The following is a 14,399-nucleotide window of genomic DNA, read 5'->3' as shown; positions in this document are numbered from 1 at the left end:
CATGTCTATTGTTAGGCTTTGCTCGACGAGATTTTCGCAGTTGTGCAAATTATTTTTGAGTTGCAAGAAATCAAAAATCTGTTTTTGAAGAGGCGGTGTCTCTTGCAACTTAAAAGCAAAATAACTGCTACAAAAAGTTTTGTTGATGCAACGGAATACCCGTTATGTATCAACAGTAAACTGACCTATTTCGGGACATCTAAACTAGCCAACTTCACATTAGCTATTAGTTCTAATAAGTTAATATTAAAAACACAAGTCTCGCCCTTAAGGGAATTTGTTTCTGTTTATTAAATCTACTTTACCTCTATAATTTTTAACGATTAATAATAAGCAGGTTTCGGTAACTAAGTAATGGTTGCGCATTTGAGGAGGCGGGGTGGGGTCCAATAGGGAGTTGAGAGAGAAGGGTTTTGTGTAGCCTTTCCTCTTCTATGTAGAGCTTCTATGTAGCATAGTTGCTGCAAGGCATCGTCCCTTGGGTCTTGCATCTACACAGCGTACTCACACGACATTTGCCATCACCGGAGCAAAGATCTCAAAAATTACCAAACTAAGGGTTCACAATCATATGTACTTGCTAGACCTGACGGTCTCGTACGGTCTCTCTCGATATCCAATAGCAGTGTTTCATATCCACGCAGGTTTTTATTACGTACTATTTATTGAAAGTAGTTATAAATTACGTTTGGAACGCTCTCGTCCTATCATTATATCCGAATAACAAGGGACATGTGTAGAAACTTATGATTAATTTATTGTTTCATTGAAAAGGTGGAAGGAAAAATATTTCCCGCAAAAAGGGCTTTTCAGGATGCGAGATGTTTCCAGCGTCCCAAGGGGAAACACGGACTCCGAAAAGATCTCACCCCTCTGAGGACCTTTTATCCTTGCCAATATTTTCTGTAGCGAGCCATTTTAATGACAGTCTTTCAAAAGCGAATGCGTAACTGACGAGCAATAAATTAACAATGATCTTCATTTTCAATTAAATTTGTTTTTTCTGTGTAGTACTCCTACCGAATAAATAAAAATGGTTGCAAATTGGGTCCGTTCTCCATATTTACCGGCTACCTATCCAATAAATCCACTATCTATTATACTAGTCAATGTATTTTCGGTTGTTAGGTTGGCGCAAAAAAAACAACGCAAAGAATACACCGGCAATAGGAACGGAACATCTCATGGGTCATGATGACCAAAACAATGGGTAGTATGAACAGGATATCAGGAACAAACTTGTCGAGTCTTTGTAGCAATGCGATATTATTTAATACTTCTTCATCTTTCGTTTGTTATTATCGAGCTGAAATTGATCGTCACCAAATGTCTAATTGATCGCTTGTTTACTGGGTAGATAACTGTTAATTATGAAGAACGGATCCAATCATTGCAATGATTTTTATTTTCACGGTAGGAGTACCATACGAAACTAAAAAAATGTACAATGAGGGTCTCTGTCGATCCGCTTTCTGGCTGTATTCTGTTTGTGTGTGTCCGAGAATTAGACAAAAGAATGTGTGGCTGTATGTGCCAGACCCGCAATAGCATTATTCTTTCTGATGGGTCCTTCCTGTTGATTTCTGTGGGTGTTAATATGTGTTTGCTGATAAAGGCAGATTTGCATGTTTGCCCTTATATCTGTTTCTACGTGTGCTGCTTGTTGAATAACGTTAATCCATATTTTATTTTACTCGCTCAGCCTTAAATGGTATGGTAAATACGTAAAGCACTGAAGCCCGACGACCGTTCTAGCCGGTTAATTAGATCCTCATTGCCGATAAACACGACTATAAATACTAAATCGTGACTGCGGCTGTGTGCTCTTTTAATAAATACGGTGCAGTTTGTGCACACCGTACTTGGTTGAACATCTGAATAGCATGCACAGCCTCACGAACATGCTCAGGCATCACCAACAATCGCAACTAATTGCTTTTGAGACCCGTTTGTCTCTATGGCCCAAACGCGACGTTTGCCTAATTTTTTCACTCTTAAGGTTGCTGCTCATAATAAGCGTATAGCGCAGACGTTTTTCTGTGGTTAGTGTTCATCCCTGATCACGGTACGTTCTTCCTGCCGAAGCCGTCTGTCTCCTTATGTGTTCCGTCATATATCATTGTTAACAAGATAGTGTTTTGTCTCCTCCTTTGAAGAAATTTTCAATGATGCAAATGCGAATTCACCAGAGCTTCTATAGGGTCGATATCGAAAGAGGATTATCGGCGGAGCACAGAGCTGCGCATGACAAATCAGCGCGCTCAGCAATCACTTGCTTATGACCTCAATACTAGCCACACGTAGTAATGACTATTATCAATAGCCAGTGCATGCCGGTGTCTCCCGTCGTGCGCGAGTGGCACTCCGCAAATCTTCCTATCTTTTAGCACTCTGCCTTGTCTTCTGTCGAGTGTGTGCAACTTAATGCAACAATTCGTTCATTCGTGGAAATTGATTCATATAAACTTGGACGGAAGCAATAATGATCGACTAATTCCGCTGATAAACGCCGAAATTTCGACGGGTACTGCTGGCAGTCGATGACTAAGGGAAAAAGGTTTCCCCTCACCGACCTAATCCACACATGTACTTACTGCTTTACGTATTTTCTTTCCTTAACCGGAGCTAGAAGTACAAGCTTTTTTCCTTTGCGCTTAAACCGGCGGGGGCCCGGCAGGGAACTTGAGCATAGGGTTCATCGATCTTGCGAAGCTGTTGGCGAACACACAGCTAAAGTCGTCCTCACTGATTGGCAGGAGACTGGCGGCGCCAAGAAGTAACAAGAGGAGCGCCTGGATCGGGAGAGAGATTCGCATCACACGGCGCACAAACCATTGCCAACGCGTTTCCACAGGCTCCTTCAGTGGGAGAAAATCTTCTACTGAGCCAGCTGGCGATACCTCATGAGACGCCTGGGAGCAGGCGTACAGAAAAAAAAAACACTATTTTCAGTCGGGGCTATTCACTGTATCAGATCTTGTGGGGTACTGTGTGATTAACGTGCATATATCACGTATATATGTGTATCGTTACTGCTAAAACAAAGGTGAACAAATCAAATTCGATAACATCGGCTAAAGCTTATCATGATAACGTGAACAATACTTCTAAGCTGCGATACTAGTATATCCTGTTAGATAGGTAGTCAGTTGTATAGTCTCTAACTGATTTCATCCACTGTGACTGAATTAGCAGTACTGTGAAAAATTTCAATGCTTTGATATTATAGCATCTAACTTTAACACCTTATTGGATTAGTCGTACCTGAAGTCCATGCAAGGAACACAGTGAAAGAAGGCGATCCATCTGTTGGGCCACCAACTCAATCGAATCGTGCAGAGAAGGACCGAACGATTCAGCCTGCTGAAGTGCGTAGACTAGCGGTCGGGCCTGTTCGAGATCATCACGGGTGGTCACTAATTCCGCCAATTTTCCATCGTCGGTCTCGGCCGAGACTAGCCGATTTTCGGCTGCCGTTAACCAGTCAGACAGTTGTTCTATCGATGCGCGAACGAAAAACAATACAACAAGAAATACAGAGTTTCAGAGAGAGTACATTTCATACAAAGCATGGAACATTAGCTAAATGGCATGGTAAATCGGAACACAGACAGGAATGAGTGATCAAAGTTTCCTCCTTTTACTGCTATATATCAACGCCTCTCGTCACAAATAAAAAAGAACCCGAAAATGACGAACTACAACGCATCTTTGGCTGCGCCTACGTCTGCCTTAACTACATTTAGGCGTTGTAAGGTACTGAGTTGCGACTCCAGCAACACCACTTTTTTTCATTGTTCTACTGATTATGCCACATGACATGCCCTACGATCACCTTGAAATCTGAGTAACCTTTTCGGATTTTCTATTGTATGTAATTAAACTTCGAAATTGCAGGTAGTGGCCGACACCTCGAACGATCTGCATAGATGTTTAATCAAGTTAAGCACTTTGGACGGCGAAAGCGCCGTCACAGCGCTTCGACATGGCTTTCTGAATTAATGAACCACATAGAATATTCGAAATTAGTGTCCTTTGAGAGAGCAGTTGATTCTCTTTTGTGGGTGGGCAGATCACGAGATCGTCGTCCGTTTGATATTACTACCAACATAACTCTCCGCGAAGGCCAATGCGTTCTAAAATAAAGAACGCTTCACAATGTGTCAGATGTGTTATACTGAGCTACCTGTGCCGTAGAAGCAGCGTGATATACGCAACGGCTTATTGGCCATTGGCTTATGTCTAATGCCCTGAATTCATCTGATCACATTGCGATTAAAAAAAAGACGTCCATACCTTTTCGTCGACTCCAATCACACCCGGTAGGTGAGTGCAATGAAACTAAATACCTTACTTTCGGATTGTTGCACACTTGTTGTGTAAATGAACACTTTTCAAGTCAGAAGAAACCATTTTAATTAGGCGAGAGCCTGTACCTGTAATGCAGGCCTTTTTTGCCTATATTTTATTTTGTCTCAGCCAACACGAATAGCCTTGTTCTTTGGGAAGATCACTAACGTCGTGAATAGTTGCTTTGTTTTGATAACGCAAAGAATACTATCCTTCATTAAGCGTCACAACGGTACAGATGTATGTCTTAATACCTTTTGGAATGGTTCGAGTACCTATAAATAGGGTCTTATTACATAGGTTACATAGGTGAGCATTTAGCAAGCCACGAACACATACCGACTGTCTCGTCGAGATGAGCTGCCTCAACCAACGTCGCCTGCAGCTCGTCTTGCGTCTCAGACAATGTTGTGGCCACGAATGACTCGTACGCATCGCGGATCTCTTCATCAATTGCAGTATCGATTTTGCATTTGATATCACCACATTGGAGAAGCAGTGCACTGAACTCCGTGATGCGCTGTCCAATATAGTTAGGCGAACCACGAATTGCTTCGGACTTCGCCTTTAGCTGCTGGATTTCCTGTAACAGTGTCGCAGGACTGCGAATTTCTGGCGACGACGTCGCTGCCGCATCGTTTGTGTTGTCGTCTTCATGGACTCTCGCACATGGCCTAATGCTCGAGCTGTCGAGCGACAGCTGGTCGAGTAACTGCCTATTGCTGCTAGATGTCATCAACTGAACAACGGTGGGATCAAGACGGAACTGCTGTGCGGGCAAACGGCCACGTAGTCGATCGACGTTTGCCAACAGTTCCTTATGGTGACTGTGTAATACATCCAGGTCTAGTTCGGACCGGCTAAACACGAGCTCGTCGATGGTGTCGCCTGAAAGATATGATTCATTTGTCATTAGGGTGTTAGTCACATTCACTTAGCAGCTCATGCGATCGTGATGACAACGAAAACAATACGAAACGAGCAGAAAAACAATACGAAACAACGAACAGCGGCTGTAATAAAATGAGAATTACATGTCAGAACAAGCAGGCGTGTTAGACGATTGGTTGAGTAGAGAACAGGACACAAACAAGGTTATTTCGGAGCCTACTTACGCCTCCGTTTCCTAAAAGGGTGCTTCGAGGGATTCGACCGATTCAAGTGAATCCCTTCGTTTAGATCGCACTGAAAGAGGACATCGATCTCTCAGTCCTATCATAAATTAATAAAAATAGCTAATTGAAGGGATAGCCTAAAGTCGTCATTTAAAAAATCTATCTCGTTGTCATCACTTCACGTAACTAGCACCATTAATAACTATGACTAGCTGGATTTTCGGCATAATGCCACCAATCTACTAAACTGCGACACACTTAGGCCCCAGTTTTTTTCCTAAATAAACGACCGACATTCGAAATGACCGACCTCTTAGCTTACTAGCTTGCTCCTCCAGCTGTTGAAGTTGACGCTCAGTTGCCTGAAGTCGGAAACCAACGTCTTCAAGATTTGTATCGGACAGCGGTAGTTTTCCCGTGGCCATCTTTGTCATCTGGATATCAACTTCCGTCAGCCCGACCATGACGTTTTGTTTATCGAGCTCGAACTTGCTCCAGTGCGATACTGCTTCAGCGGCGCGGGTTGCCCTCTCGGCGCAACTGGCATTGAGTCTGTTTGATTTAATATTTAGTTTTTTAACACGGACAAATAGCTCGTCATTGACGAGACCGCTATTCGTAAGCTTCAAATGAAGCTGATTTACCCGCATGTGTTGCTCGATAATGCGGGCCTCAAGGTTCTCTTTGATGGTTTGTACGTAAGCCAGTTCGTCAGTAGTTGTTGAGTGAACAAGCGTAAGATCTCGCTCGATATCGAGCAGGGATTCTTCGGCCAGTGCGAGGTTAGTACGCAGCTGGCCCCATCCAATTCGAATTGAGCGTAGTTGCTTGACCTATCGGCCGACAGAAGAGAGAGTATTTGCCGCTCTTAGCCAAATATAACGAACTATGTTGAATAACTTAAAAATCAAAAGTAGAAGAAACTGCATTGCATATATTAAATCATATATTTAAGTTTTGTTGTTTTTTTTTTTTATATACGCTTGAGTCACATAGAAAACCAATAAAATAATTTTGTGCTTCGAGTGTATCACATTTAAATATACGACTTCTGTTGACGCGAATTTTAATTTCAAATACTAATTACGGTAAATAAAAGCTTTTAACGCGCTATACAGTTGAAGCTTACCCTTGTCTTATAAAGTTTGCAGATGACGTCGATCCGTTTGCGACATTCCGTGAGCTGTTGCTTAATAGATTCTTCGGTTTCTGATGTTATTAGATCATGATAGTATTTGAGGAGCTCGTTAAAGCTTCGTTCAAGCGCCGCGTATCCTTCTGTAAGGTGCTTATTTGGTTTTTGCTTCTCGAGATTCTCCATGAACTTTTCCAGTTGGTTAAGATCGCTGAATGTGAACGGTCTGTCAAGTTGCGCTTTTACATCGTCCATGTTCTGATTAAACGCCTCGAGCGAGGCCAGCAGGTCACATCTGAGGATGAGGACTTGCTGGAGTCTCTTCTGTAGTTCGTCCAACTTCTTCTCATTCTCCTCTACGAGCTTTACGGACTTCGAAGCAATGGCCGGCAGTTTGGCACAAAGTTCGTCCTGCAGTAGATTGGCTTCGGAAACTGGTACAATGTGCTCGTTGAGGTCGTAGAAAAATTCGTCTACTGGCTTATCTTGAATGGTGACTATTTCAGAAGCAACCTGCCCATGATTTTCCTGCAAGAACTCGAAGGCTGTTTGTTGATCCACAACGATAGTGTTAAAAGCTGGCCGCGGTAGTTCGTCTGCCTGGACAGCTAACTCGGTGTTTGGCCTCCGCTTTAGGACTTCATTGGCAGCGTCAATGATGTTATTAATATTAAGCATGGCCAGATTGGTCTCGCTATCGATTAATTGCTCTTCAGCCAGTAATGGCAGATTGGCCCTAATACCTTGGTGAGCGTCCTGAATGGCTTTGATCTGTTGCTCGATTTCAGCTTGTTGAAACAGATCACACACAGTACCCGCGTCGCACACCGCTAGACCTGAAAGTAGCTTCAAAGTGTCAGATGCCAACTTTGTGACAAGGGAGTGGAGCGTCTCAATATTATACCGGGTGGTTCCGAAGAGATCGTCTTCCTCAGAAAATTTCTCGAGCGTCACTTCAATTTGAGCTAGAGTCTGTTCTAGTTCTATTTGGAACTCGAGCGATAACTTATCCCGAGCGGCTATTAGCTTGTTTCGAATGAGGATAGCATATTCACGTAAAGTAGCGGCTTGTGACCGTCTTTTTTCAGGGTTGGGCGACAAGCTCAAGAGACGGCCTGATTCGCTGGTGCAGGCAAGCAACTGGTTAACGAGAGACGACTTGTCCTCGTGGGTAGCAATAGCCGTTTCGAGTTGGCAGAGCGCTTCGATGAGCCGTGTAAAGTCATCGTGCCACCTTCGTCGCAGCTCACACTGATTCGACTGGGTTTTTAAGCAATCACTTGCTTTTAGCATCTCTTTCAGGCATCTGTATAAACGTACAGCAGAATGTGACAATATCAGTCTTCATATCACCAAGCTGTCACTTTACCGTATCAATGTTTGCGTAGAAAATGTAATATTAAAACAGGCTGCTTTTTCGGTTTTTTGATAGTTCATATTTAAACTGGTGTATATATTTCCTGTCGGCCATGGAACAGAACAAGGGCAAACCTTACCAAGAAAAAAAAGAACAATTTAAGTATTAAGCTATAGGTGAGATAGACGCGAGTGCCTCTCTTGACACAAACCTTTGCAGCTTTCTTTGCTGGACCAAATCACTTTTGTTTGGCTGTTTGAGCGCTCTCTCAGTGTCGTCTAGCGTTTGAAGAACATATGTGGAATCGAAATCGTAAGTGAGCTGACCGGGAAGTGCGACCTCTCCGAGAGCCTCCCTAAGTTCAGGATCCAATCGACGATAGAGATCAATTGGGTTCTCCCCAAGAACAATCTGCTCTTGAGCATTTCTGATTCTTTGCTGCTTTTTCTGGAAGTCCTCGACCGCAGTAAGTCGCTCCGCGGTCTCCTGCCATCTGAATAAACATAGAAAATAATAGACTTTCGTACTTGTTTGTTTGAAGTTAAACATGACCTTAACAGCGTAACCTACAACATCGTTCACTGTCTAAAGGCAGAAGGCTAAATATTATCAATATGTAACAAACCTCTAACAAAATTCCAGGGAATACAACCTAAGCCCAGGCGTAACCTAATGATAGTCTATAAACTGAACGGAAATAGGCTCTCTGAGCGCATGTATGTGTTAAAGCTAACTCGTGATGACTCGTAAGATGAACTCGTAAGAGCATGTTACGTTTTGACTGATAGTTAATTATAATCCATAAGTAGCTAAAAAAGGGGGTTGTTGCAACGAATATTACCACCACCTCATACGACGAAGTCGGTCTAATTTACATTTTAGCCTTTGGGATAGAACATTTATACTTTGATACAGATGTCTTTTTCTTATAAACAAATAAAAAATCTTTTCTCAATAAATAAAGGATAAACTTTTCACGACTAATTTTCCCTGCTCAGTGTTCTTGCATTCAATTTTGCGCTTGTCTGACAATGCCATAAGTTATGTAGTGTAATACATCGGGTGCTTAGTCCGTTCGTTGTAAGTATATAATAATTTTACACAGACACAGATTTTGAAGTTAATGTTTAGTTTCCTTCAATGAGTAACTCAGGTCGTTTTTAAGGCCTGTATCCTTAATAACCTACGCACAGTTCATGCTAGGGCCAGCAACATTCAATTAAGATTCAGGCGCGTCACTGCGTATACAGAAAGGTATCTGTCGGGATAAATGATAAAATCACTACAATATGTTGAACTGGGCAGCGGATGTGCGAATTTTGTAGATATTTTTTAGATGAACTTCCCATTTAGGTTTATGATTATGAGCTTATTCTGAATTGTAACCAATGTTTTTTAGAAAAAAAAGCAAAGGTAGATACCACCGGGTCAATATCTGCATTGAATAGAACATTTAATTATCTAAGTTTTAACTTTGTAATCGAGTGATTATCGGTGCCAGTGCGTTCGAGAAAAAAACCCATGAATATCAATAGTAACAGCACTGCGTTTGATCATAGTGAATTGATTTGTTCTGAACTATTGCACAGTACAGTATCCGTTTCATACTTAATAACTTAATAATAATAACAGTTATCTAGTGAATATGTACAGCTACTAATTTATAAATGGCGGTAGTATCTTGGACGGTCAAGCCTCTGGTCGCAACAGGTTCGGAGTCGCTGCTCCAAGCTTTGCCAACGACACATACTTAACCTGTATCGAAGTATAGGTTTTTGAATTAGCTTAGGCCAGCCTTTCATCAGACGGAACGCTGACGAAGGAGCTCAAAACCTTCTTGCTTCTAAGCAAGTTTGTCTTTGTAGTTTCTATTACGAATTTGTGACATTCATTAAGTGACAACCAATTTTGTTCAACGAGCTTCATTCGTACACTTTTCGGAACGTTTTTTCGAAGTTGTGCATGCTTGCTTGATAAAGTCTGAACACAAAATTCTATCCGTAGGTATTTCATTGTATCCGCAGTACCGGGAGTATTGGCCTTTTCGAGATTCCGAGTGAACGTACATAAACTTTGTAGCCTGCTTCATTAGTAGTGTTTACTTTACTTGACAACTACATTCATCTAAATCTTCCAACTGAAATAGTGTTCGTGCTTTTATTAGAGATTCCCTTGTAAATTGAGCTAATGCTAAGATCTCAGCCAGATGAACACATCGTGCGTTTCTGGTGACGGGGGCAGACGAAGAGAAGACGCGATGCGTGGACGGAGTGGCACTCTTTTCACTTTGTGATACGACTAAGTACGGATTGTAAATGTAGAGAGTGGTGAGGTTACCCTCAACACTTAACGGTGTTGGCCGGCTCACTTGCTGGTCGAATAATCCGATGTAACCATATCTATGCTTCTATGCTGACGGTAAAGCGATATAATCAAACAAGGAATAAACAACTGCGAGACTGAGTGATTCTTCGAGAATACGTTGTAATACAGTATACGATGTCATGCAGTTAGAGACAAATATGGACGGCGTCTGTTGTCGTTTATATGAAATGCGCTGATATCACGTTGATCGGCTAACGACAAATAGCAAAGCGTGCATTTCTCTCACTCAGCACGATTTGTACATGAAACAATGGCTGCTTAATAATAGCGGGTGTTTAGTAACACTTCGTTTGCATCGTATTCTACAAATTAACAAATAATACATACAACAATTGCCTTCATCAGGGCCTATATTGAATAAACCTAGAAGCAGTGTTTGTTAAATGTGTAAGTAAAACGAGCGCCTTCCAAAAAAGGCTATAAAAGTTTACATAGATATCACTTGATCCGTCCATTGTACTTGTGGAGTGAGGTGTCTTAGGGCTAGTAGTTCAGCGTATGTTAGACGTTTAGAATTTTTTGAAGACCTATTTAATGTTCTAATATTTAAAAAACCTCTGCAAGCTTAGATAAGCTTGCAAAGGTTTTTTAAGATAAGCTAAGGTTAGCTACTGAAATACATGACAGTCACTAAATTTACATAGATAATGACAAACAGAATTTATGATCTTTCTTACTTCTTCGTAATATTCTCCACTCTTTGCGGGAAGTTCTTCACCAAGCGAAGTTTTGTTAAGAGACCTTGTCGGTTTTGCATCACCTGCTTCAGAGCATCTACGTTCGAATGAATCATCTGAGCATCGTCGATGGCCACCTGCATCTGTTGAAGGAAATCGTCTGCTTCACGTAGGGCTCCTTCTTCCTGGGTCAACTCGCTAATACGGCTATCAACAGTTATTCGAATTTCGTTGAGGCGCTGATTCAGTTCCTGCAGACCACGGTGCGTGGTCACTTGCAGTCGAGATTCGATCTTTCGTAGCACTGCCAGAATCAGAAGTCGAAGACTTCGAAACCGTTCAGGATCGTTTTCAGTGATAACGTTTGTGGCCACCACTAATAGGTTGTTGAGAATGTCGTGCTGGGCTTCGAAGATTAGAATTTGGATATTCGCCTCGAGTACAGATGGACAGGGCCTTTCTTCCTGTAATGCTCTACTAGTAGAATCGTTCACTGCATCGAGAACCGTAGCTATACGGTGGCTGGTTGTGTTTGTGGCCACCTCTTCGTAATGTTGGCTGAAAAATGTCACAGCACTTAATGCGGTTAAATAGAGGAAGACGAAAAAGACCATTTCTTTATGTTTATTTTGAACTGATCGCAGACATATTGTGCATGAAAACTTACTTCCAGTTGTCTATTGCTTGCAATCCACAGGGTATATCGTAGGATGGACTTTGCCTATCTCGGACGTCCTTTAAAAGGTGTTCTCGGAGATTTCTGAAGGCACCAGCAGGAAGCTCTTTAGTCGAATCAATTATTTCGTCTCCGAATTTGTCCAGTTCGCTAGCCACCCTGTGTAACATATCTGAAAAGTAATAACATTCCCAGTAATCCACTAAAATAAATCATTGTCTTTATTGACGCGCAATTTTTGAAAAGCTAAAAAAGCACCAGCGTTTGGATATTTCGATGCCACAAAATATTTATGGAACTACGTTAGGACACACGTAGATCAACAGCTTACTATCTACTTTGTCTAAAGCTAGAAAAAGCAAGTCTTGCTCTTGAATTGAACCCGTCGTTATTTTTTCTAAAAGAAAACTACAACCGCTTGAGCTTACCTGTTTGCCTCGATTTAAGTTTACCCGCGAGATCTTTAACATCGGACGTACGGCCGTTGACGTTAATCACATCCAAGATAGTGTTCGCCTCAAGCAAGGGTTGGATAGTATTATTTTCTTCGAATTGTTCTTGAAGCTTTTGAGCACGCTTCAGCTGCTCAACGATGTCTCTTTCGCTGGATTCTTTGACCTGTTGCCGGAATTGGTTTCTAAGGGTTTTTCGCGTTTCTATGCGGCATTTTCTTAGTTCGCACAGTCTGTTATAAAGAGCTTGCAGTATTTCCTCTACGAGTACAGTGCCCGTTGGGAGCTCGCGTATCCAGAGGGCGAACCGTTGTTCGTCCAGAGATGTGACTTCTCCCGGGATCACATCCTGTGCAACCTGCCATATGTCAACGTAAATTCGTTGTGCATTACGTAGACGCAAGATGTTATCGTCCGCAAGCTGGACACCTTCAATGCAGCGTGCGATGGCCTGCGATAGGTCGAGCTCACTTTTGGAAGCCGACTGCTGAAGTTTGTATAAGGAGGTTTTCAGGGAGTGCCGAAGTGATGATAAATAATCAATCGCTGCTTCTAAATTAGCTAGTGTGGCCACCTGCAGTGGGACGTTCTCCACGAATTCACGATCGATCCGAGTGCGCATTAGATTGGCGTAATGACTGAGATTTTTGCTCAGTTCCGTAGTGTTCTGCGAGATTTGCTGTCAAATGAAGAGTAATTTATACAATTAGCTTAGCATGGCACAATTTTGAATCTAAAGACGGGTGTTATTTCGTAATGTGTAAATCAAGATGTTTATTAATTCCCCACACATCGCTAATTACCTTTGCTGTGAAAGGCCTTTAATTGATTATTTATTGATTTTGTTTTGAGTTACTTATTGATTGGTTTGCTTAATAATAAGAATAAAGGTCTTTGCTTAATAATAAGAATAAAGGTCTACTTCAAGTGCATAGTCACTTTAATGCTGGTTGCCGCTTGAAAGATCGGTTAAATAATAAAGAAATGCAATGTTTATTTAAAAATCCGTTCTATTTCTAAAATATTCTACATATATTTATCTGATTCACTAATATGGTAATATTAGTAAATAACAATAAACTAATACTAGCAATGATGATAATAATTTCGTATCTCTGCACGCTTACCCTGGTAAGTTTTGGCTTTGACCTTCGCGGCTTCGGCGCACGCTGTTCCGTGGCCGCTGCCAACATCTGTAAAGAAGATTCAGTATCATCGAGCATTGCTTGCACTTGCGAATCCTTGGGGAAAAGATGACCCGCCTGTTCTTGTAACAACTGGAACAGAGAACGCAGCTGCGTTTGCTCCTTGACTGCAGCAGAATGGTCAAGCTGCTCGTCAACGCTGCGCTGAAGGAAAATTATCTTCTCCATTAGTAGTCGTAAAAGATGTAGATATTCGACAGAAGAAACCTTATCTGTTGAGGAGCGCTGAAGGAGGCTTTTGGCCAAAGCGCACAGGTTCTGCCAGGGCTCTGCTATTGTCGGCCTTACGATTGGCGCTAGCATGGTTTGGGGGCCCGAGACGCCTTCGGCAGCGTCCGACGTTTCCTGATTAATGCCTGTCATCATATATCGGAGCATCTGTAGCTCTAAATCTCGCGCAGTGTCGTCACCTGATCGATCCAGTGAGTCGAGCTGATGTTGGGCTTGCTCCAACAGGCGAATCACTTCGTCCGCTTGACTTTGCTTCGATGGACAATCGTTGCTTAGTCGTTGAATGAGTAGCATGAGGTCCTGGAGGCGCTGTTTGTATATCTGAAATGAGGATGGAGCTCGCAGCAGGGATACGTCCAGATTAAGTATCTGCCGAGCGACCTCCAGTACGTCATCTAGATTCTTGTTTTTGGCAGCGAGATCTTGATTCTCACTGAGCGTATCGGATGTTTCAACCTCAACCAGCTCAGCTGAACCTGGTGCAGAGCTTACGCTGTGCTCGGGAAGCTCTTCCGTCGGCTCACCTAGTATTGGTAACATGAACAAACAGCAATTTATCCTAGGACGTGCCTGTCTAATGTGAGAGATGTTCCATGTTATCAGTCCTATCTACAAAAAGGCGTACGCTCTATGTGGGCTCAAAATGCTGAGCTGTGATCGAAACTTGGTGTAATCGTGTTAAAAGATAACCATTTTAAAAGCTTCTATGTTTTCCCTCGTGCGCTAATCTTTACATGCTTTAATTTTAAGGACCTCCCAGAAAAATGATCTACACTCTTGTTTAAACATAGGTATTACATATTAAATTTAAACTGA

General features: G+C 42.1%; 1 protein-coding gene across 7 annotated transcripts in view; it reads right to left on the bottom strand.

Moving 5' to 3' along the window:
- Positions 1-261: 261 nt before the first annotated feature.
- Positions 262-14,399, bottom strand: part of LOC111251708 (uncharacterized) — a 130,915-nt gene continuing 116,777 nt past the window's right edge. For 6 of the 7 annotated variants that reach the window (XM_086989834.1, XM_086989833.1, XM_086989836.1 and 3 more), the window contains 10 exons: positions 13,275-14,107; positions 12,124-12,826; positions 11,687-11,867; positions 11,020-11,577; positions 8,169-8,450; positions 6,595-7,906; positions 5,776-6,298; positions 4,690-5,238; positions 3,265-3,497; positions 262-2,912 (listed from right to left, as the gene is read on the bottom strand). In XM_086989834.1, coding sequence (XP_086845960.1) covers positions 2,655-2,912; positions 3,265-3,497; positions 4,690-5,238; positions 5,776-6,298; positions 6,595-7,906; positions 8,169-8,450; positions 11,020-11,577; positions 11,687-11,867; positions 12,124-12,826; positions 13,275-14,107 — 5,432 coding nt within the window. In that variant the 3' untranslated portion in view covers positions 262-2,654. Of the gene's footprint in view, positions 2,913-3,264; positions 3,498-4,689; positions 5,239-5,465; positions 5,536-5,775; positions 6,299-6,594; positions 7,907-8,168; positions 8,451-11,019; positions 11,578-11,686; positions 11,868-12,123; positions 12,827-13,274; positions 14,108-14,399 lie in introns of those variants that run through there. The other variant, XM_086989839.1, reaches the window with a different exon arrangement.

Source organism: Varroa destructor, unplaced genomic scaffold, assembly GCF_002443255.2.
Source record: "Varroa destructor unplaced genomic scaffold, Vdes_3.0 BEIS01000005.1, whole genome shotgun sequence".
NCBI classification, from domain to species: domain Eukaryota; kingdom Metazoa; phylum Arthropoda; class Arachnida; order Mesostigmata; family Varroidae; genus Varroa; species Varroa destructor.
The sequence above is the reverse complement of the archived record's forward strand: the minus strand, read 5'-3'. Positions and strand labels throughout refer to the sequence as shown.